Source organism: Lagenorhynchus albirostris, chromosome 2, assembly GCF_949774975.1.
Source record: "Lagenorhynchus albirostris chromosome 2, mLagAlb1.1, whole genome shotgun sequence".
In the NCBI taxonomy this organism is placed as follows: domain Eukaryota; kingdom Metazoa; phylum Chordata; class Mammalia; order Artiodactyla; family Delphinidae; genus Lagenorhynchus; species Lagenorhynchus albirostris.
The window spans coordinates 21,426,697-21,448,613 of NC_083096.1; the positions used below are offsets into that span (position 1 = coordinate 21,426,697).

The 21,917-nt window shown below is 37.7% G+C and overlaps 1 protein-coding gene and 1 long non-coding RNA gene across 6 annotated transcripts in view; one reads left to right on the forward strand and one right to left on the reverse strand.

The window, feature by feature from the left end:
* The window catches only part of FBXO28 (F-box protein 28), a 31,165-nt gene extending 15,557 nt beyond the window's left edge, over positions 1-15,608 (forward strand). The window contains exons 4-5 of the mRNA XM_060127446.1: positions 8,990-9,185; positions 10,943-15,608. Coding sequence (XP_059983429.1) covers positions 8,990-9,185; positions 10,943-11,337 — 591 coding nt within the window. The 3' untranslated portion in view covers positions 11,338-15,608. The remainder of the gene's footprint in view (positions 1-8,989; positions 9,186-10,942) is intronic.
* LOC132507843 (uncharacterized) overlaps positions 1-21,917 on the reverse strand; it is a 119,033-nt gene that overhangs the window by 64,691 nt on the left and 32,425 nt on the right. For 3 of the 5 annotated variants that reach the window (XR_009536333.1, XR_009536335.1, XR_009536338.1), the window contains one exon: positions 17,064-17,209. The exons of 1 other annotated variant lie outside the window; for it this stretch is intronic. This is a non-coding gene — a long non-coding RNA (uncharacterized LOC132507843). Of the gene's footprint in view, positions 1-17,063; positions 17,210-21,917 lie in introns of those variants that run through there. One more of the 5 variants, XR_009536337.1, reaches the window with a different exon arrangement.

Consider the following 21,917-nt stretch of genomic DNA (forward strand, 5'->3'; position numbering starts at 1 on the left):
TAATTAACATTGGCAATATTTTTAATGTACTTTATCCATTTTCAACTTTCTGTGACGTACGTTGGGAGCCAGAGGAGTCCTGTTTCTTTTTGTTTGTTTTTGTTTTTGCGGTACGCGGGCCTCTCACTGTTGTGGCCTCTCCCGTTGCGGAGCACAGGCTCCAGACGCGCAGGCTCAGCGGCCATGGCTCACGGGCCCAGCCGCTCCGCGGCATGCGGGATCTTCCCGGACCGGGGCACGAACCCGTGTCCCCTGCATCGGCAGGCGGACTCTCAACCACTGCGCCACCAGGGAATCCCTCCTGTTTCTTAAAGTATACTTTGGTATAGCGCACTTCCCTCATTAGCTACCGATGCTTCTGCACAGTACTATAAAAGAGTGACCGGGGCCTTCCCTGGTGGCGCAGTGGTTGAGAGTCCGCCTGCCAATGCAGGGGACACGGGTTCGTGCCCCGGTCCGGGAAGATCTGACGTGCCGCGGAGCGGCTGGGCCCGTGAGCCATGGCCGCTGAGCCTGCGCGTCTGGAGCCTGTGCTCCGCAACGGGAGAGGCCCGCGTACCGCAAAAACAAAAACAAACAAACAAAAAATAACAAAAAAAATAAATAAATGAAAGGGACCGGTTAGAAACTTTAGATTCTGATTCTTATGCCAGATTTTATCCAGGTCTGATTCATAGGCCTTAACTCTTAGGTGTTCCTGGGATGTTCACTGAACTAGAATAGGTTGTCTCCTGTAGCCTTGTAGTTTTTATTGCCTATCATAAGGTTGTGAATAGTTAAGACGCATCTCCAAGCTTCATAACCTTAGAGACAATTCAGTCAGTTGTTAATGAGACTTGAGTAGTTTGCAGCGAAGTCCATGTGGCCTGCAAAGCCAAAGATATTTTAGTACCTGACCTTTGCAGAAGTTGCCCATCTTTTGTTCTAATTTATCAGGATCATGTGATTAGAATAATATTTACTATCTATACAAATGAAGTTGAATCTAGTTGAGTCCTGCTGGTTTTTTGGAAACCACTTGTCTTTACTTTTAATTCTAGTACCGACTGAGGTGGTGGTAGCAATGGAGAATGTCTTCAGCTTTCAAGCTGATGTGTATCACCCTGGGCATTTGCTCTGGACAGCTCCTTAACTGAGACCTTTACCTTGCCTGCAGTGGAAAAGTCTTCCATTTTTCCTTCATCGTACCCACTTCTTCCAAAGATCTTATCCTGATTTATTTTTCTCCTACAAATCTGAACTTGACTGGAAAAACAACCCCCAGAAAACAAATAATTTTTGTTTTTATTATCACCTTGGCTTCTTCTCTTTCTTACAAGTGCCATCTATATAGCTTATACCTTGCCTAAAACAACACTGTATACTCAGATTATTACTTTTTATTTTTATGTAGCTGGTACTTTTTAGCTTAGACTAAATCTAAACTGCTAACTTACACAGTTTGCAGTATTTGGGTTGTTTTATTATTGTTCCTTTTTGAACTTCTCATCCTTAAACTTTCACATTCTATCTTCAGAACATAAGGATGTGGCATTAATTTTCTCATCCTTAAGTGAAGACATTCTATAAAATAATTTTCTTTCAGTTTAGCATATAATCTTGATTTGGTGTGTGATTTCTGTGGTAGTTCATTCTTGGTTTTCCCAGGATCTTGCTCCCGGGTTATACTTAAAAGTTCAGGTGCTCTTATACTTTGTAAGAGAACTCTTTTCGTGGTTTTGTATAGAATATATCCATTTTGTTAAAATTCAGGTCTCCAGTAGGGATTTCATCTCACAAATTACTTTTCACAAGTTACTTAAGTGAGTCTGGGTAATATGCACATTAGTTTAAATTAGATTGCCTGATATGTAACAGAATTTTGGACCTTTAACAGTTGGGAAGATTTTTTTCTTTTAATTATTCTCTGAAAGAACAGTTGAGTTTGTTCATAAAATTAAATGGCAGGATGAAGATAGAAGATTAAATATATGTTTACCTCTTAATTTCTCCCAGAACTCTAGTCAGTGGAGTGGAGTAAATGATCTAATTTTTAAAAGGAAAAAAGATAAAGACCCATGAAAATGAGGTCAGAAAGTAGACAGTAGCAACAGAATTTTGGAAGCTGGAGAGTAGATGAATAAATGGTAACTGACTTAGCAGAACTGAGAAAGTTAATTCCTAAACTGGGAGTGGGGGAAGCTGGGAGGCAACCCAGTATGCACAACTGAACCTCTAGAAAATTCTAGGTCGAAAGCTCCAAGCATTTCTGAAAATGGGGCTAAAATAGGAAGGTTGGTTGAGAATCTATATTTAAGAATGATTTAAACCTATAGGTCCCTTCTCCAGCTCTAAACAAGCTAGATCATTACCCTTCTACTCAGTGAAAACCTAAGGCTTATTCACTGGAGGGGTTTAAAATGGAGTCTCTTGACAAGGAAAGCATACTAATAGCAAGGGCATTAAAAGAAAATCTGTCTAAAGATTAGTTGGGAGTTTGCCACTATGGCTATGGCAGGGATCAGCAAACTTTTTCTGTAAAAGGCCAGATAATAAATATTTTTGGCTTTGTGAACCACATGGTCTGTGTCATGAATACTCAACTCTGAGAAACAGCCGTGATTCTACAACGTGTGGTAAATTAATGGGTGTGTGCTTGTGTTCCAGTAAAAACCTTATTTACAAAAATAGGCACAGGTCAGTTAGGGCCATAGTTGCAGACTCTGACCACTACATTGATGTTGCATTCATCTTTTCTCAGAACTAGAGTTTAGATTCTTAGCTTATTCCTGTATACATTTCTCAAATCTTCTGTCTGACATATAGAAGTCAAACTTTTTATAGTAAGCTCTCGGTCAATATCAGCAGTTCACACATACTGAAAAACGCATGTGAGCAGAGGCCAACTAACCATTCTGGGAGATATAATAATGAAAAAAGATATGAATAATTTCTTCTCTTCACCATTACTAACAGCCCCAGTAACCCTTTCGTGCTTATTGAAACACAGAAGTCAGTGTTTTTATAGTGTAAATGATCATGTAAGATCATGAAGCTAGATTTCCCTGAACAAACATAAAATCTACATATTATGTATTATTGGTTTGTTTTTAACGTTTTTGATGAAGAATAACTGGTGGTGGTCACTTTCTTTATTCCTTTTTTGGGGGGTAACTTTTTGTTTTGATGTATTTTCACATTTACACAAAAATTGCAAAAATATTACAAGGAATTCCCATGTATCTTTTATCCAGGTCAGCAATTATTTACCTTTTGTCTCATTTGCTTTTATTCTCTCTCTATACATATTTTATTTTTTTCTGAACCATTTGAAGATGAGTTGGAGCTACTGTGACTCTATACTCTTAAATATTTCAATGTATTCCCTAAAAACTAGGACATTTTGTTACTTAACCATAGTACAGATATCAAACTCAGGAAATTTAACATTGATCCAATACACTTAACTAATCAGTAATCTGTATTTAAATTTCATTTCTTATCCCAATAATAGTTTTCCTAGCTATTCTTTTTTTTTTTTCTTTTGGCTGCGTTGGGTCTTCGTTGGTGTGTGTGGGCTTTCTCTAGTTGTGGCGAGCGGGAGCTACTCTGGGTTGCGGTGGGCAGGCTTCTCATTGCAGTGGCTTCTCGTTGCGGAGCACAGGCTCTAGGCGCGCGGGCTTCAGTAGCTGCAGCACGCAGACTCAGTAGTTGCGGCACGTGGGCTCAGTAGTTGTGTCTCGTGAGCTCAGTAGTTGTGGCTCATGGGCTCTAGAGCACAGGCTCAGTAGTTGTGGCACACGGGCTTAGTTGCTCCGTGGCATGTGGGATCTTCCCGGACCAGGGATCAAACCCGTGTCCCCTGCATTGGCAGGCAGATTCCCAACCACTGCGCCACCACGGAAGTCCCCCGAACTATTCTTATTTCTGAGTCCAGAATTCAGTCTAGGATTACACATGGACTTGTTAATCCTCTTTAATGTGAAATAATTCCCTACTCTTTGTGTTTCTTGAGCTTCACATTTTTGAAGGTCATAGGTCAGTTTTTTGAGGAATAAATATCCTTCAATTTGAGTTTACCTAATGCTTCCAGAATATTGTATTTTTGTTTCTCTTAAAATTGGTTTTAATGTGAAGACATTCTTAAAAATATCTATTACTTGGAAGCATTTCCTCCTTTCACTATGCTGGTCCCCAAGTAAATATATACAGTCCACGAACCTTTAAAATGAAAAAAGAAGAATCAGTCTATTCTCATTGATTTTTTTTTTAGGTCCCTGCTCTTATCCCCCTATACCCCACCTTTCCCACCATCTTGGCTAACTAGGAGTTCTGATCAGCTTTTTGTGTGCTCCATTCTTAAGTATACGCAAGGAGTAGAGAATTGCCAGACTAATATGAAACACAGAATGAAACAAATGGGGAAAAATACACCTTTGAGAAAGCAATACAAGGATATGAAACTTAAAGAAACTGTGACTAATAGTCTAAGAGAAATAAGAATATAGTCAAACACATGCCATATAAAGAAATATTTACAAATATGGAAGAAACAATTTTAAGTAAAAGGGGCGGAAAGGAAAATTAAGGAAGTCTCAAGTGGAACAAAAAGACAGAAAATGAGAACATATGAGGTTCAGTATTTTAATAGGAGCTTTGTTTGCTAAACAGTAGATTAAACAAGATAGAAATTCATCTACAGTAGTAGAAATACTTAAATGATATTCATAGTATGTCATTTATTACTGTGCCAATTTAAACATAAGCATGATATAGTAAACTGCATGTGTTAGAAATATGATAGCTGTTCACATTTGGTTTCTTACCATACTTTTTTAAAACTTAAAAATATTTTCATAACTATTATTTTATTATCTCAAACTTGGGTAGGATTCGGCATGTGGCATATTATTTGAAAGGTGTACAGAGAGCCATTAAAGAGTTTAGGTGACCTGCCTAAAACCTGTGATCTTTACACTGGACACAAGACTCACACGTTACATTCTTGCTGCTAAAGTAATTTTCAGAAAGTGATTAAACCTACTCAGAAATTGAAATGTTTTAAAACTCAGGTAAATACTATGCTTTCTTAATATGTGCCTCTAAAGCCATTGTAGCCACTGATGACTCTGAATGCTAGAAGCAGTTTGGTTCTAACATGCTGTGTCCTTTTTTCCTCACGTTGTCCTTTGCTTATAACTTTTGGACAGAGGAAAGAAAAATTTTTTTTTTTTTTTTTTTTTTTTTTTTGCGGTACACGGGCCTCTCACTGTTGTGGCCTCTCCCGTTGTGGAGCACAGGCTCCGGACGCGCAGGCTCAGCGGCCATGGCTCACGGGCCCAGCCGCTCCGTGGCATGTGGGATCTTCCCGGACCGGGGCACGAACCCGCGTCCCCTGCATCGGCAGGTGGACCCTCAACCACTGCGCCACCAGGGAAGCCCCAGAAAATATTTTTAATTTTATTGAAAACATGGATGAGTCCATTTAACTAAATAACCTCTATATAGTAAGCTTTGAAAACATTGTTTCCTAATGGAAGACTTGAACAAATGGAAAGAGATACCTTGCTTTCACACTATATTTAGAAGGCTGAATACAGTAAAGATAAGATTATTTCACAAATTGGTTTACAGATGTGATTTAGTATTAGTAATCCCTATGGAATAGTTTGATATGAAGTTAATTCTGAAGAATCAGGGTTACGGAAGAGGATTCACTGCATAATAAATTTCTTTTAAAAACCCAGAATAAAGGCATGGTACGTAGTAGCACTACATACATGTTGATTTCCTATGCTGTCACCTGTCCATCCACATCATCCATCTCCTCAGTCCACTCCTCCTTTAGTCATGCTCAGACTTCTCTTCCCCATTGAAATTCTGCTTATGTCTCATTGCCAGGTCCTTCATTAGGCCTGCTCAGTTCTCTCAAACAGATCTTATTTCTCTTTTTCTTTTTCACACAGCACTTTGCTTGTACATTGAATTTACTCAGTTTGAGCTAGCCTTTCCTGTGTATGGGTCTTTCACTAAGTCATCTTGCATTGGATAAGATGTATGTTTTATTCATGCTTGAATCATTATAACAGTCATTTCTAGTCTAGTTCAAATATACTGTAAATATTCTTCTACCAGTATTTATGTACATAAACATAATATAAATAGACCCATTAATAAAGCTGTGGATAAATACTCTTTCAAATATTATGTATTTTTAAAAAATTCCTCTCAATAAAAGTTCTGTTAACTGTGACCTTTATATTCAAAATCCAGCCTCTAAAAATCATGTTCTTGTATTGACTTTACCCCTGTGGCTTGTCCCTAAACAGTTTTATTTAGATGGGTTAATATTAAGCAATTTATGATATTTGACCATCTTTATCACTCATTTAACAGACGTTTATTGAGTATCTGCTCTGTGCCAGACACTGCTAGACTGTGGGGATCTGACAGTGAAACTAGGCATGGTCTCTTTAGTTGAGCTTACTATATTATAGGAAGACAGACATTTACAGAAAAATGTAGTACTTAAAACTTGTAATGTGTATTCTGAAGGTAAAATAAAGGATTTGATGAAGATGTTAACATGATTTAAACTGAAAGAGGGTTCAGAAAAGACTGCTTACTCTGAGAAAGTGTTGCTGAGACCTCAAGGATGAGTAAGAAATTCGGGGCTAGAGAAGGTAGGGGAGATATGCAGGGAGAACATTCCAGAAAAGAGATCATAATGTGCAAAAATCCTGAGCAAAAAAGAGAGAGAGGGTTTGATGTAGTTCGAAGAGCTCATGGTTACTTTGTACCTGGAGCTGGAGTATACGGGCATTGAGGCCAGCATAAAATGATACTGGAGTGTCGCAGTACTGATTTATAACACACATGTAAACGCCGATGAACACAGAGCTACTGTGGGTCAGTTAATATCCTAGCACTAGTACACAGACTCTCCGTCAATATGAAGGACCTTGAAAAAAATACTCTATTACTACTTTAGCTTATATATTTTGTAATTAACAATTTTGTAATCATATAAATATTAAGTTGTTTTTTTTTTCAAAGCATTGAGCTTATGCTAGCTTCCATAAATTTTTACTGTTTGGAGATACAGATATAGTTTGCATGTTTCTAACCCTTGAACTTAAACAAGCCAAACTGACTCAGACCTTGAAGCCATTGCCATTGTTATCCCTGCTTAAATGCTTTTCTTCCCAGATCTTCCAGTTCCTCATCATCATTCAGTTTTACCTTAAATATGTCAAAGAAGCCTCTCCTGACCAGTAAATGCTTACAGGTTAGGATTTGTTCACATAATTAAATTGTAAGCCCAAGAGAAAGTACTGTTTTCTTCATTTCTTTTTTTTTTAATATACGTAATAGTTCCTAACATGGTAGTTCAGTAAGTTTTTATTGAAAAAAAAATGTTACTTTCTTTTGGAATGAATTCATAATCTAGTAGTAATACCAAAAATAAATGTATCACTTAACCACTAGTGCCTCAGGATTCTGCCTTTGACTATTCTATTCTGTATCTTCTCCCTTAGCAATGTCAGTCCCTGTTATGCCATTGGCTACTGAGGCCTCTTCATCATTTGGAGTTTCTCTCCTGATCTCCTAACCTGTATCTCCATATATGCCTGCCTGTCTAGTATCACCTGCATGGCCCATGTAATTCAAAACTAGCATATCTCCTATCTTATTACATTTGCCTACATATACACCACCTTAGGCCAAGCCAATTCCTAGTCATCTCTCCAGGCCCACTGACGTGGCCTCTTCTGTGAAGTCTTCTCTGATTCATGATAAAGACACATCCTAACAGTTTAATTTTGCTGACATTTATTTAGCACACATGATGCTAGACTGACAAGGATCATCTCATTGCCCTGAGAGTCTAGAACGTGTTAAGGACTGTAATTTGTCCTGGTACTATTCTGCAAGATTTTATGTTTCTCTAGCAGTACTCAGCAGCCTGAATAAAGGAGAAGAAAAGGCCAGTTATAAATAAGATTGTTCCGTAGTTGGGTACTGGCTAGGTAAATGCAGCAGTGGAAATGAGTGGGATTCAAGGTGGTTTGAGATACTTTGGTGACAGAATGGTTTGGCTGATTTAACCCACAAGTCTTGTGAGGTGAAGACCCATTGGAACAGATATCATCCAGACTGGAGATCTTCAGAGATGTACATTATTATCTTCAGGTCTACGCTGAAGCCATAGGAGAAAGTAGGGCTGACCTCACAGGGATTAAAGCTGAGGGCAGAATGCCTAAGGAATGTTCAGTTACCATTCCAGCAAGAGAACTAGGAATCAGGACTGTCAGCTTTCTTCTCCATGTATGTATGCCTTGTGTTTCCCCATTGCAATTATTATTAAAATGAAAAAGGATCTCTTGCTACCCTTTGGCGATAACAAGAAAGTGGGCTGTGAGGAGACTTCATTCCAATCCACAGCAAGTCTAAGAGAAACAAAACTTCAAGGATAGAGCAAATAGTGGCGGTGTGAAAGAGAGAAGGAAATCAGGCTGAGTCCCTGGGGCTTTGGGAAACAGATTCAGACTAGAGTGAAGTAGATTCAGAGGATTAGTAGAATATGGGTTTGGGTAATTCCCCCACCCCGACCCCTACTTGCATACAAGATCTAATCTCTTAGTTTAGTCTTCTAGTTTCTTTTGCAATTTGTATATCCCTCTTTACGTCACTTCTTTACACATCTTTCTCCCCAGTTACACTGATTTCCTTCAGGGCAGGAGCTGTATTTTAATCATCCTGATTCCGTAGCACCAGTAGAGTACAGAAAAGATGCTTAAATAAATATAAATATGAAATGTATAAAGTATTATAACAAGCCCAAAGCCATGTGTTACAGATGGTAATGTTATCAGTGGTCAGTATATCAGTTAAGTCACCTGTAGGTCTTTATAGGAATTGCAAAACAAGCAGTCACTTTGCTCCCTGTTTAGCTGTTTTCTTTAAAAAAAAATAAATCTAAAGTGCTAATGAGAGCTCATTATTTTAGGTGATTGATGAGATTTATCGTGTGTTGAGATATGTCAACTCTACCAGAGCCCCTCAGCGAGCTCATGAAGTACTTCAAGAGTTAAGGGATATTTCCTCCATGGCAATGGAATACTTCGATGAAAAGATTGTTCCAATTCTAAAGAGGAAATTACCAGGATCAGATGTATCTGGAAGACTCATGGGCTCTCCTCCAGGTATCTTTTGTTTATAATACGTTCAGTTTATAATAATGTTCATATTATTATAATGTACATAGATTTGTAACTTGCTTTTTCCCCCCACCACTTAACCGTGTATCTTGAACTTTTCTGGGTCTGTAACTGTATCTGCAACATAATTTTTAATGACAGATTGGGCTACAGACCATAATTTATGTAGCTGATCTGCTGCTGTTAGGCACATTTGTTTCCAGATTTTCAGTATTTGAACTACACTCTGAAGAACAATCTTGCGGCTAAATCTTTGTACATATCCACAACTTTTAACTTGGCTTAAATTTATCAGAGCAAATTGCTGAGTGAAAAGCTATGTATATGTGAATGGTTTTTGATGTTTCTGACTAGTTAGTATTCGTTATCCTATAACAGAATCAAATATACCAGACAAAACCCAAAAAATTCTTCATGGAAATAACCAGTTAATTATTTCAGCCCCTGGAGTATCTGGCTGCTACTTTAGAAGACAGGGTGCATAAGGCTGTTTTGAACATTGTCGGATCCTAGAGATTTGTGTCCTTATCTACTGAAAGAATGAATTGTTCAATATCTTCAACTCTTGCAAATACTTTAAATCTGGGAACAAATTTTTAGTAAAATATTTTGTTCAGATCAGTTAGCTCCCTGGAGTACTCGGTGGGGTAACTAAGTGGCTGTCTGTAATTTAATAATAAAGCTTACAGCATCTCAGCATTAACACATCTATTATTTATTGAGTACCTGTTATGTGCACAGCACTGTACTGTGTCCTGTGGGGACTAAAATGAAGTATAATACATGGTGTCTTCTCTCAAGAATCTTATTATTTCAGAAGGTAAGACATATCCAGACTCAAATTATCGTAGGCAAGAGAAATAGTTTAAAGGAGTGTCCATTTAAATGTCAAATGAGTAGCAGAGAGAATCTTAAGGAAGATAAAATCATCGTTGGCTGGTCTGATTGAGACTTCACAAGAGGTGAGAATTGATCTGAGCCTTGTTAGTTGGCTAAAGGGAAGCAGAGAGAGAAGGAAGAATGCACCAGCTAAGGAAAATATTCTGAGTATTTAAATGTATAAGGAGAAAATTAGCAAGATGGGTTTTAGGGTGTGGATGGATCCATCTGGTCCTTTTAGAAAAGCTTCAGGAGATAGGGTTTTAAAAAAGTAGGTTATTAGTTTAAAATAGTGATTTTTGTGCCCATGTTACATTCTATTATTACTAAAACAGAATAGTTCCAAAGCCTTCCTACACCATGTCAGAAGTTCTTCCTGATCATCACATGTGATGTAACCGACTTTTTGATGGTGTCCCTGTTGTTTGGCTAATGTTGAAGCCTTTGCATATAACTAAGTGCAGAGAGGATCTGCGAACATGATAGGTCTGTACTTCTAACTCAGATGTTTTATGTTTGCTTGTGTGAAATGATTCTACTCTAATTTTACTATTTATATTTTCTTACTAGGTCCTAAAAATGCTTTATAATATTTTAAATCCAAGTTTATGCCATTAAATGCCCATCTCCATTTGCTTGCATTCCACATATTGCCACATGAACATGAGAATCAGAATTCAAACTCATTTATAGTTAAGACAAGGTGTCTGATTAATCCATTAGATCAAATAGATTGCAAAGAAGAAATTATCAGAAGTGATTTTATAAAGGATATTTCTGTTTTTGAGTAAGTTTAATTAATGAAGTATTACTGGTAGTGAGGCATTTTAAGTGATTGACCATTTTAAACTATTTCTCCACAGTTCCAGGACCTTCTGCAGCCCTGACAACAATGCAACTCTTCTCTAAGCAAAACCCTTCAAGACAAGAGGTTACCAAACTCCAGCAGCAGGTTAAGACAAATGGTGCTGGGGTGACTGTTCTCAGGCGTGAAATTTCTGAGCTTCGCACCAAAGTGCAAGAACAGCAGAAACAGCTTCAAGACCAGGACCAGAAACTGCTAGAGCAGACCCAGATCATAGGTGAACAGAACGCACGGTTGGCAGAGCTGGAACGCAAACTGCGAGAAGTAATGGAAAGTGCAGTAGGAGACTCCTCAGGGTCTGGGCAGAATGAAGAGTCTCCTCGGAAACGCAAAAAGGCCGCAGAAGCCATAGACTCTCTTAGGAAATCTAAACGTCTCCGGAATAGAAAGTAAACCAGAATGTGCTTCTAGCTCCAGAGGAAGCCCTGACTTCGTAGCTTGAGCAGTTCTGCATATCAGGACACTGTGAGCAACATGGTGTCCCTTAGCTCTAGGTTTTCAGAACACAACGTAAACTTGAACTCTCATGGTTGGGACAGTCTTTTCCCGCTTCTCCTCGTTGAACTGATGCGCAGAATCCTTTTATTTTGCAATAGATTTGTACTAACCAGACCTATCCTATCATGTTTTGAGAAGTTAACTTTATTTCTGTGCAGATAATGTTTAAAGCAAGTTTATCTGTTTCTGCATATATGCACATTACATAAGGATCTTAAACCAGTCTTGACAGACTAGAAGTTAAGTTTAATACATAAAATGTCCTGTTCACTTGAAAGAAAAGACCTACTTTTTAAATGGACAGTATCTTGTTTTTAAAAAAAAAGTTGACTTTTTGTTATAAGTGACCTTTGTCTGGAATGTCTGAAAAGTAGTAAATGCTTTTTGGTATTGAAGTAATGGGTAACTAAAATGGACTTCCATAGTATTGGCTGTAGAAGGGGCCTCTACAGTATTGACTATATATTTTTATAAACTACTGGCAAGGGACTTACCCAGTTGTTATATACATGTTTTCGGTTCACTTTTGGGGCCATGTCCTACATTTGCATGGATGGATGCATGCACTGCCTAGTCAACTCACTTAAAAAGCTCTTGCACTGGTATTGATCTTGAACCTCTACACTTCTCCACTTTTTAGAGCAGCGTCTTAGTTCATTTAAGCGCTTAACATCTTCCACCACAACAGCTTGCCTCTGGGGGCGGGGTGGTATTTGTATGTCCATTTGTCCTCCAGTTTTACAAGAATGAGAGAGTATTAGAGCCCATTGCTTTATCTATTCTCTGCAGGGTTCAGGTACACTGGCTAAGGCAAGAACCCCAATTCTTTACATTGATGTCAGACTTCTGGCAACTAGTACTCTTCCTTACTCACCGCTGTGTGTGCTCATTGATCAAATGTGGTCATGACCAGTGGTGTGAGTAGGAAACCCAACCTGTGGGATGCAGTTTTGCCATTGAAAGAAAGTTCACTGAAGAAAATTATACTATGAAAAGGCATTTTGATCGTTTCATTTCTGGGGAATGACCTGAGGGAAGCTTTTTAATATTAATTTCAAGCTTTCCTTATCCTGCAACTTTAAACAAAAGCTTTAATTTCGTTTGCACTCCTGTTTTGAGCTTGTAACTGGAAAAGCATGTCTTGCACTGTTCAACCTTCTAAGTGGTCACTTTAACAACCTCCAAATTGTGTACAGTGGTTATTTTCCCCACTTGTTTATTTTTGAAACAGTCAACTATTACTGTCCTAGTTTTATTTTAATGTACTAAATTATGTAGTCATTATTTGCCTGTTAAGTTCTTTTAAACAACTGTTGCCTTGGGCTTCAGTTATTTAAGGTAAACTTAGGTGTAGTATAGAATACTATCCCTTTCCAGGTGGGAGTTTGACACCTGTATAAAACCTAAGGTTTTGGTAAGTACCTTAGTTGAATAAAAGCACAAGGTCACTACCTTTTTTTATCTGTCCAACATGACTTGGTTATGCATCCTTGAGATTAACCTCACCAAATGAAACGTTTTCTTATCAATTTTTAACATTGTCCTTACATAATATTGTCCTTAGATTTTGATCAATTCTTTGTCTAACTTTGAAACTCCATTTACAATGTAGTATGTTTTCAATGAAAAACCATAAAATAACATCCAAGTGTTTTCATGGTTTGTTGGGAAGGTAATTTTAAAATAAACAATTTCCAAAAAACATTTGTCAGCCAAGGTCATCCATAAAAGTCCCTGTCTGGAACTCATTTTCTCAGCAGGTCTCATTTGTTTAATCATAGGATTTAGCCATATTGTCACAACTTCGGAGGAGGCCTACTGGAATACTCATGGCCTTTCATAGTCTGCTTTCACGTCAATAGGAAGACTTAAGTAACAGAGTACATGTTTACAGGCTTACAAAGGGATATAACCTCAGATGATCTTTTTAATAGTTGTTAATGAATTATTTAAAGTTCCCTGGGTCTCTTTTTAAACTACATCTGGACACCCTAAATGTCTACAGTCTCAGTTAGCATGAGTATTTGGCTTCCATAATAAGCACTCACTATTAAAAGATAGATTTTCTGTTTCAAAATCCAAATTTCTACAGTATACACTTGTAGTCATCTGCCCATAAGGTTAATGAGTTGCACTTGTTAATGCATGAATGTGGCATAACAGTAGGAGATAAAGCACTACAGTTTAAGTCTTAAATCTTAACTAGCTAAAACATGTTAGGATGTTGCCTTGGCCCATTTGATAGCTGTTATACTTGCCTTTGGGTAGTATAATGGTATTTAAGTTTCAACAAATCACAAAATATTTCCTTCACCTAAAACTGCCATATGTTACAGGAAAATTGTAAATTAGCCTCCCAAGAGAGAAACCATCCTGCCCTGGGTTATAGGTCGGTAATTTAAATGCTGTATGTTAATATTGTGTTGTCCTAGAACAACATTTTATAAAGTATTCCTGTCATCTTCCTTGGCTGTCTTTCAGAGGAGACTTCTCTAATAAGTCGTCCCACTTACGAATTGATTATGGTGCAATACTACAAACAGGTACCACGTGGAAGGGCCTATGGAAGAAATGGAGAGGACTGCCTCCTCGCCCCCAACATGATTCTCAGCTTATCTCCCATGTGGACTTGGCTTGGTTTTCACATATTCTGAATTATGTATTATTTTAGAACATGAGGATATAGAACCTGGTTTTTGTTTGTTTGTTTGTTTTGAGCTCCTCTTGATGTACAGAGCCTGGAAATAATGGGGCATACACAAATGTAATCAGAGTAATCATACTGTTTTAAAAACCTGGGGTGCCATCAGGTCTAAAGCCACTGGCTTTGGAAGCAACTTTTTTTTGTAAAACGTGTTTTTGGAGTACTGAACTTTACAGGGGCTTGCCTTAATCTCTATTTAGTAGTTTCAAATGTAGGCGCTATTATTCTACTTGTTAAAGTGTTAAAATATTCTATGTAGCCCCTAAGGTGGGTAGAACAGAGTATAAGTAATGCCTAAATAAATAAGCTAAAAGGTGTCACTACAGCTGGATTTTTGAGCGAAAATGGACATATGAACATAGGCTATGTGTAATAAAAATAATGGCACCTTAAGATTGCACTATTTTATGCATTATTTTATATGCCATTTCATAGCCTGCACTTTAATCTCCAAAGAAACAATGTATGATGTCCCAGTTCCTTATTACTAACAAACTTTTTCCTAAGACAGGGCACTTAATTCTATTTTACTATACTGAAGTAGTTTCTTGGAGGTAGAATCCTCTTTTGAGTTCTCTATTTCCTTAGCCATAATATTTTCTAGGATCTAGGAACTCCCTATCTTGTCTATTTCCAACAGTATATAATTTTAATTTAATGTAATGTAAAATCTCATACTTGGTGATCAGCACATTCTTATATCCTGCTCTAGCAAAATGAGTACCCGTTTTTTAACACTTACCAAACCTTCTAAAAATAATATGCTGTAAGTAAGATTTGAAGCCAGGGATAAAGGCATTCTCAAAGGAAATGCCATGTATGATGCAGTCTCTTGGAAATGGCTGTTTCTAGTGTAAAATACAATTTGATAGGCTATTCAGTGATTTGACTTGGGATCGGAATTCCTTTAACTAGTCCTCAAAAAGTTAATGAGTAAAGAACTACTTTAAAATAACAAACTTCTATAGCCTGCCATCTGAGGTGAATTATTTTCAAGAAATCCTATATAATCTACAAAACGAAATTAGCAATTAGTTGACTGCTGCCTACCATGATTTTATTTTTAATAGCAATACATTTATATTTGTGGTAAACACTATAGGCTTAGGTAATGGCCTTTTCCAGCTTCCTAAGAATCTTTGTTAAATTTCTGAAATTGAAACATTAAATTGAAATTTTTCCTGTTGTGTCTGAAGAGAACCATGGGATTTAGAAGCATATTGGTAATCTATTAGGTCCATTGCCAAAGTATACATCAAAGCTATACCAAAAGTTTAGACGTGTTTAAAATTACTTTATGTGGTACCATGTCTGTTTACTTACGGTCATGAGCAACAATAAATTACAATAGTTTACCTTCTGGAATTTTAATTGTTATAACCTAATTCAATTACTGGAAAGTGAAAAACACCTCCCGGGCACACGACAGGGTACGTAAATAAATGTGTTTTTACCAGTGTTACTTGTTTTCTTTGTATTTCATGCACAAAGATTATGGAGCTCTTCGTCTAACAAATGCCATGCTAATAGCTACCACCTCTTAAAGCAGTATATTGTTTTAGTTTAATCCTCATAGCCACTTTATAAAGCAGGTTTTACTCTCTATAAGGAAGTTAAACTCAGGTTAAGCAACATATCCAGAATGTTATACAAGGAAGTGCCTAAGTGGGATTTGAACCCAGACCTACCTGCCTCCAAAGCTTATGTATTTCTGCTACACTCTACTACATTCTAAAACAGCTGGGACCTATGAGACTCTAGATTACATTAATTCTTTAAACTCAATAAATATATAGAAGAACATTTCATACATCTACCAGAAGCAGTCTATGCCAAAAATCACTAATGTTAAGAGTAACATACAGAGCTTAAAATCATGAAGACTAGGCTTGAAGGAGGCAACTTTTGTCCTAAAGTTCTTTGACAATGGATTAGGTAAAAGAAAATATTTTTAAGGCTTCTAAGAACCTGTAGTCTTAAATAGGCAGTCCTGGCAAGAGATGTAGCTGGAGGCCACTAGCGCATGTCTGTAGTTGCCTTACTATAATGTTGGCTACCAGTCAATACAAAAGTAGTGACCACCAATTCTCTTGTCCTGCCGGGAAAGAATACTCGTTCTCTTCTAGTTCTCTTTCAAAATTCCTTCCAGCTCCAAGACTATTCAAAATTTCAATGCAATAAAATCATACAAATCAATTTCATCTCTGTTTCATAAAGATGTAACTGATAGGGAATTACTGGAAATGAAATTTTCTGAGGAAGAACACACTCTTCTTTGATAAATACTTTACCCACTCACTTTGTTTCCAACTTAGAAAAGAGATCACAGATGAATTTATGCTGAAAGATGAGGGTGACAGCTGTGGTATCAGTTACCCCAACACCATCACTGCATTCTAGTCATCAAGATACCACAGAAACATAGGGACTTCCCTGGTGGCTCAGTGGTTAAGAATCCGCTTGCCAATGCAGGGGACACGGGTTCGATCCCTGGTCCGGGAAGATGCCACATGTTGCGGAGCAACCAAGCCCGTGTGCCACAACTACTGAGCCTGGGCTCTAGAGCCTGCGAGCCACAACTACTGAAGCCTGGGCCCCATGCTCCACAACAAGAGAATCCACCGCAATGAGAAGCCCGCGCTCCGTAACAAAGAGTAGCCCCTGCTCACCACAACTAGAGAAAGCCTGCACACAGCAACGAAGACCCAATGCAGCCAAAAATAAATAAATATTTTTTAAAATTAAAAAAAAAAGATATCACAGAAACCTAGAAAAATAAAAACAGCTGCTGTACCTCCCAGTCTTCAGAGGGTAGACCAGGGTGGAGATCTTTATTCCTATCTCCTTCAGGTAGTTCAGTTGCTATGCAAAAAACACATTGTTGGGAAACCAAGAATCTTTACCAATACTGTTGCTTTAAAAATAAAAGGATATCTCTTTATTTATGAACTCCTCATGTTAATTCCTGAAACAATTCTTACAGGCTCCATTAAAGATTATTTTTCTCATCCAGAAAATGTGTTTCAACTTGCTTATATTCCTCAGGTTTTGGTGAGTCATTTCCTGAAAGCAAAATTATAGGAAATCGTGAGGAGAAAAACACAGTGGCGGATGTTTGAGCACAAAGTACAAATTATGACTGGAAAGGAAATACAAATCAAGGATGAAATTCCCAAAATTCATTAAATTTTGTTCATAGAAATATATTCAACCAAAGAGCTTTCTCAACTTTTATGTTTTCTTTAAATTTTTTTCCCCTGGGATCTTTAGATTGAACAAAAGTCAGTTTCTACCTGGAATCTGAAGCAGCAATGTAAATAATTGGCTCTGGGAATGCAAAACCTATGGCGTGCTTTCTCTCTTAGGACACAGGGAAAACCCCTGTCTTCTCAGGGCTAAGCAGAAGATGGGGAGGGGGAAGCAGAAGCAGGGGACCTAAAATGCTTGTTCTTCCTTCGAAGGGTTGCAGCAAACTTACAAGAAAGTGCCTTAGCTCTCTAGATAACCAGTTTCTATAACCCTAGGTGCTGCCATAGTAGCTGCTTTCCATTCCCAAAGCAAAGGCAGGTTGTGCCTTCCTTTTAAGAGGACAATAAAGGAATGAATGTCAAGGGTTAACAGTGCTCAGCACACAGTAAGCAGGTAATAAGTAATAAACTGTGGTAAATATATATAGGGAGATAGATATGACTAAGGAAATAGAGATACAGAAGATATATTGCATTGGCTGCATGTATTTCCTTCAATCCTTGCTTTAAGCATATTTAAATTTTATTTTTTTTAAGCACGGAAAACAATTAGCTATTACAGGCTTTCTAGCCTCCTGGGGAAATTTATTTTCAATATTTTAAAACTTTTATTTTCAATATTTTTAATATTTCACAGGACTTTTTACACTGCCCGGCAGTGCTTCCTTGAGAGCCACAGGAGAGAAACCACTTTTTTTTTTAATATTTATTTATTTAATTTTATTTTTGGCTGCGTCAAGTCTTAGTTGCAGCACGCAGGATCTTTTGTTGCGGTGCACAGACTCTTTGTTGTGGGCTTCTCTCTAGTTGTGGCGCACAGGCTCCAGAGGGTGCAGGCTCAGGAGTTGCAGCACATGGGCTCACCAGTTGTGGCACGTGGGCTTAGATGCCCCATGGCATGTGGGATCTTAGTTCCCCGTCAAGGGATCAAACTCCGCATTGGAAGGCGGATTCTTAACCACCAGACCACCAGGGAAGTCCCAAGAAACCAGTCTTGAAATGCTCATCCTTCTCCACCTTGGGCTGAGGGCTCTGATAAGGAAGGAGGACCTCGACCTGAACCTGGTAGAATAAAGAGAGGAGCCTCTTCAGAACTCCACTCCCTTCACCTTAAGACACAACCAAGTAAGAGTCAAGCATATGTGCAATGGAACCAGAATTGAGTGCCTACTCCCAGCTCTACCAATTATGAGCTATGTAATACCAGCTTGGGTGGTTAATACTTTGAGGCTCAGTTTCATCATCTGTAGAATACTTCCTACCTCAAAGAGTTGATACAAAAGCCCAAAGGATTCAGGGAGGGTGGTGGAGTAGGAAGAACCAGGAATCTGTCTCCCCACTTAGACAACAATTACACTGGCAGGATCTGTCTGATGTAATTATTCTGGAACTCTGGGGTCTATTGAAGACTTGCACTTCCAAGGAAAGACTTGTGGTTAATTTGGGTCAACTTCAGGTCTTAGCACAGGAGCAACCAGCCACCCATCCCCAACCCATGATGGGCTAAAAGGACCCTGTCCCCCAAATATTTGGGATCTGTGTTCTGATCACTGATCACTGCTTCTGATCACAGAGGTGCAGACAAAGATTACAGGAAGCCACTGTTGTAGCTCCCTCCATTGTTGCGAACCTCTCTCCCACCAGCTCTCCCACCGCCTCCTAGGAGATTTAAAGCGCCAGCACCCTTTCCACCACCACCCCTTCATCTTTCTCTTTTTTAATGTCTGGGAGCCAGACATTAAAGACGAAGACATTCAACAACCACTTTATGTACTGGGAAAATTAGAGTGACCAGGTATGCGGAAGGAAAGTCTCAAATAAAGACCTGAGAGGACATTAAGTTTACACCTCAGGCAGACCCTCAGCACAGAGACAGCCTACAACAATCAAAATAAATAAATATACAAAAACAATTACCAAAATCCAGCAAATCCTGGGCATGCAGGAGAACATGATTCCCAGAGTTACCGCATTATTAGATTTAAATATCTAGTTTTCAATAACAACAACAACAAAATCACAAGGCATACAAAGAAACAGAAAAGGATGGCCCATTAAAGGGGAAAATATAAATCAACAGAAACTGTCCCTTAAAAAGGACTAATGGCAGATATACTAGACAGATTTTAAGATAACTTTTTAAAAGATGCTCAAAGAACTAAAGGGAGATATGGAGAAAGTGAAGAAAATGATGTATGAACAAAATGGAAATATCAATAAAGAGGGAGAAAACCTAAAAAGAAAAAGAAATTTTGGAACTGAAGAGTAAATAACTAAATGAAAAAATTTACTAGAAGGCAGATTTGAGCAGGCAGAAGAAAGAATTAGGAAACAGAAATAGGACAAGGAAATTAAGTCTGAGGAACAGAAAGAAAAAGATTGAAGAAATGAACAGAAACTAAAGGATCTGTGGGACACCAACAACAGGCCAAAAAACACATTGCGGGAGTCCCAGAAGGAGAAGAGAGAAAAGAGCAAAGAGAATATTTGAAGAAATTATGGTTGCAAACTTCATACATTTTATGAAAGACATGAATATAAACATCCAAGAAGCTCAATAAACTCCAAGTAAGATGTACTTAAATAGACCCACGCTGAGACACATATAATCAAACTTTCAAAAACCAAACACAAAGAGAGAATGTTGAAATCATACAAGGGAGAAGTAAATCATTACATACATATCCTCAATAAGATTATAAGCAGATTTCTCATCAGAAACTTTGGAGGCCAGAAGGCAGTGGGTCAATGTATTCAAAGTGCTAAGAGAAAACACTGTCAACCAAGAATCCTATATCTGGCAAAACTGTCCTTCAAAAGTGAGGGAGAAATTAAGACACTACCAGATTAAAAAAAAAAAAAAAGAAAAGCTGAGGGGTTGTTTCCACTAGATCTGCCCTGCAAGAAATGCTCAAGGGAGTCTTGCAAGATTAAATGAAAGGACACTAGACATTAACTCTAAGCTATATGCAGAAATAAATATCTCGATAAAATTAAATACATCTGCAATTATAAAAGCTAGTGCTACTGTAACACTGATTTGTAAGTGCACAGTTTTCCACAGAAGTGACAAGATTAATACGTTAAGAAAAAAATCTCTAGTCTATCACACACTTTGAAAACAAACGTATGGTTACCAAAGGGGAAAGGTGGTGGGGGGGATAAATTAAGAGTTAAGGATTAATGTATACACACTACCATATATAAAATAATCAACAAGGACCTACCATACAGCACAGGGAACTCTACTCAGTATTCTGTAATAACCTATATGGGAAAGATTCTGGAAAAGAATGGATATATGTATGTGTATAACCAAATCACTTTGCTGTACACTTGAAACTACCATGACATTGTAAATCAATCATACCCCAATATAAAATAAAAATTAAATTTAAAAAATCACTAGTTTAAAAGCTAGTATTATTGTAAGTTTGGTTTATAATTCAAAATCTTGTTTTCCACATAATTTAAGAAACTAATGCATTTAAAAAAATTATTAGTTTATGTTTGGGGGCACACACTGTAAATATAAAGAGGTAATTCTGTGACATCAACAATTGACAGGTAAAGGGATGGAGCTGTGAAGAAGCAGAAATTTTGTATGTTATTGAAGTTAGGCAGGCATAAATTCAACTTAGAGTGTTATAAATTTAGGATGTTAAATTTAATCATGGTAAACACCAAAAAAACCCTACAGAATATACACAAAAGGAAATGAGAAAGGAATTAAACATTTCACTACAAAAAAACTGACTAAACACAAAAGAAAAAGTGTGAGGAAAACAGGTAGAAAAATGACAAAAGTAAATCCCTCCTTATCTGTAATTATTTTACATGTAAATGGGTTAAACTCTGTAATCAAAAGACAGAGATTTGAAGAATGGATTAAAACACATGATCCAACTATCTACTGTCTATAAGACATTTCTGATGCAAAGACACAAATAGGTTGAAATTCAAAGGGTGCAAGAGTATATTCCATGCAAATAGTAACCAAAAGAGAGCAGGGGTGGCTATTCTAATATCAGACAAAATAGCCTTAAAATCAAAAAAGTTTACAATAGATAAAGGACATTATAAATTAGCAAAGGTTTCAATACAGTAAGAAGGTATAACAATTATAAACATTTATACACCTAGTGACAGACTCTTAAAATATATGAAGCAAAAACTGAGATAATTGAAAGGAGAAACAGATATGTGAAAATTAATAAAGGGAAACCTTATTTTAAATGGAGTCAGGAAGCCCTGAAGGGAAGCTCTCATGAACATACCATTTGTCACAGCTTACTTTACACTCTTGGACAGGAAGAAGTTTACTACCACATCAGAAGGAAGATTTTCTCCTTGCTCAGCAACAACTCTGCCAATGAGAAACCACCACTCCCTGAACTTTCCTGCAGTGGACTTTTGTTCAAAACAACCCTCCCATGGGGACTTCCCTGGCAGTCCAGTGGTTAAGACTCCACCCTTCCACTGCAGGGGGCACAAGTTCAATCCCTGGTCAGGGAACTAAGATC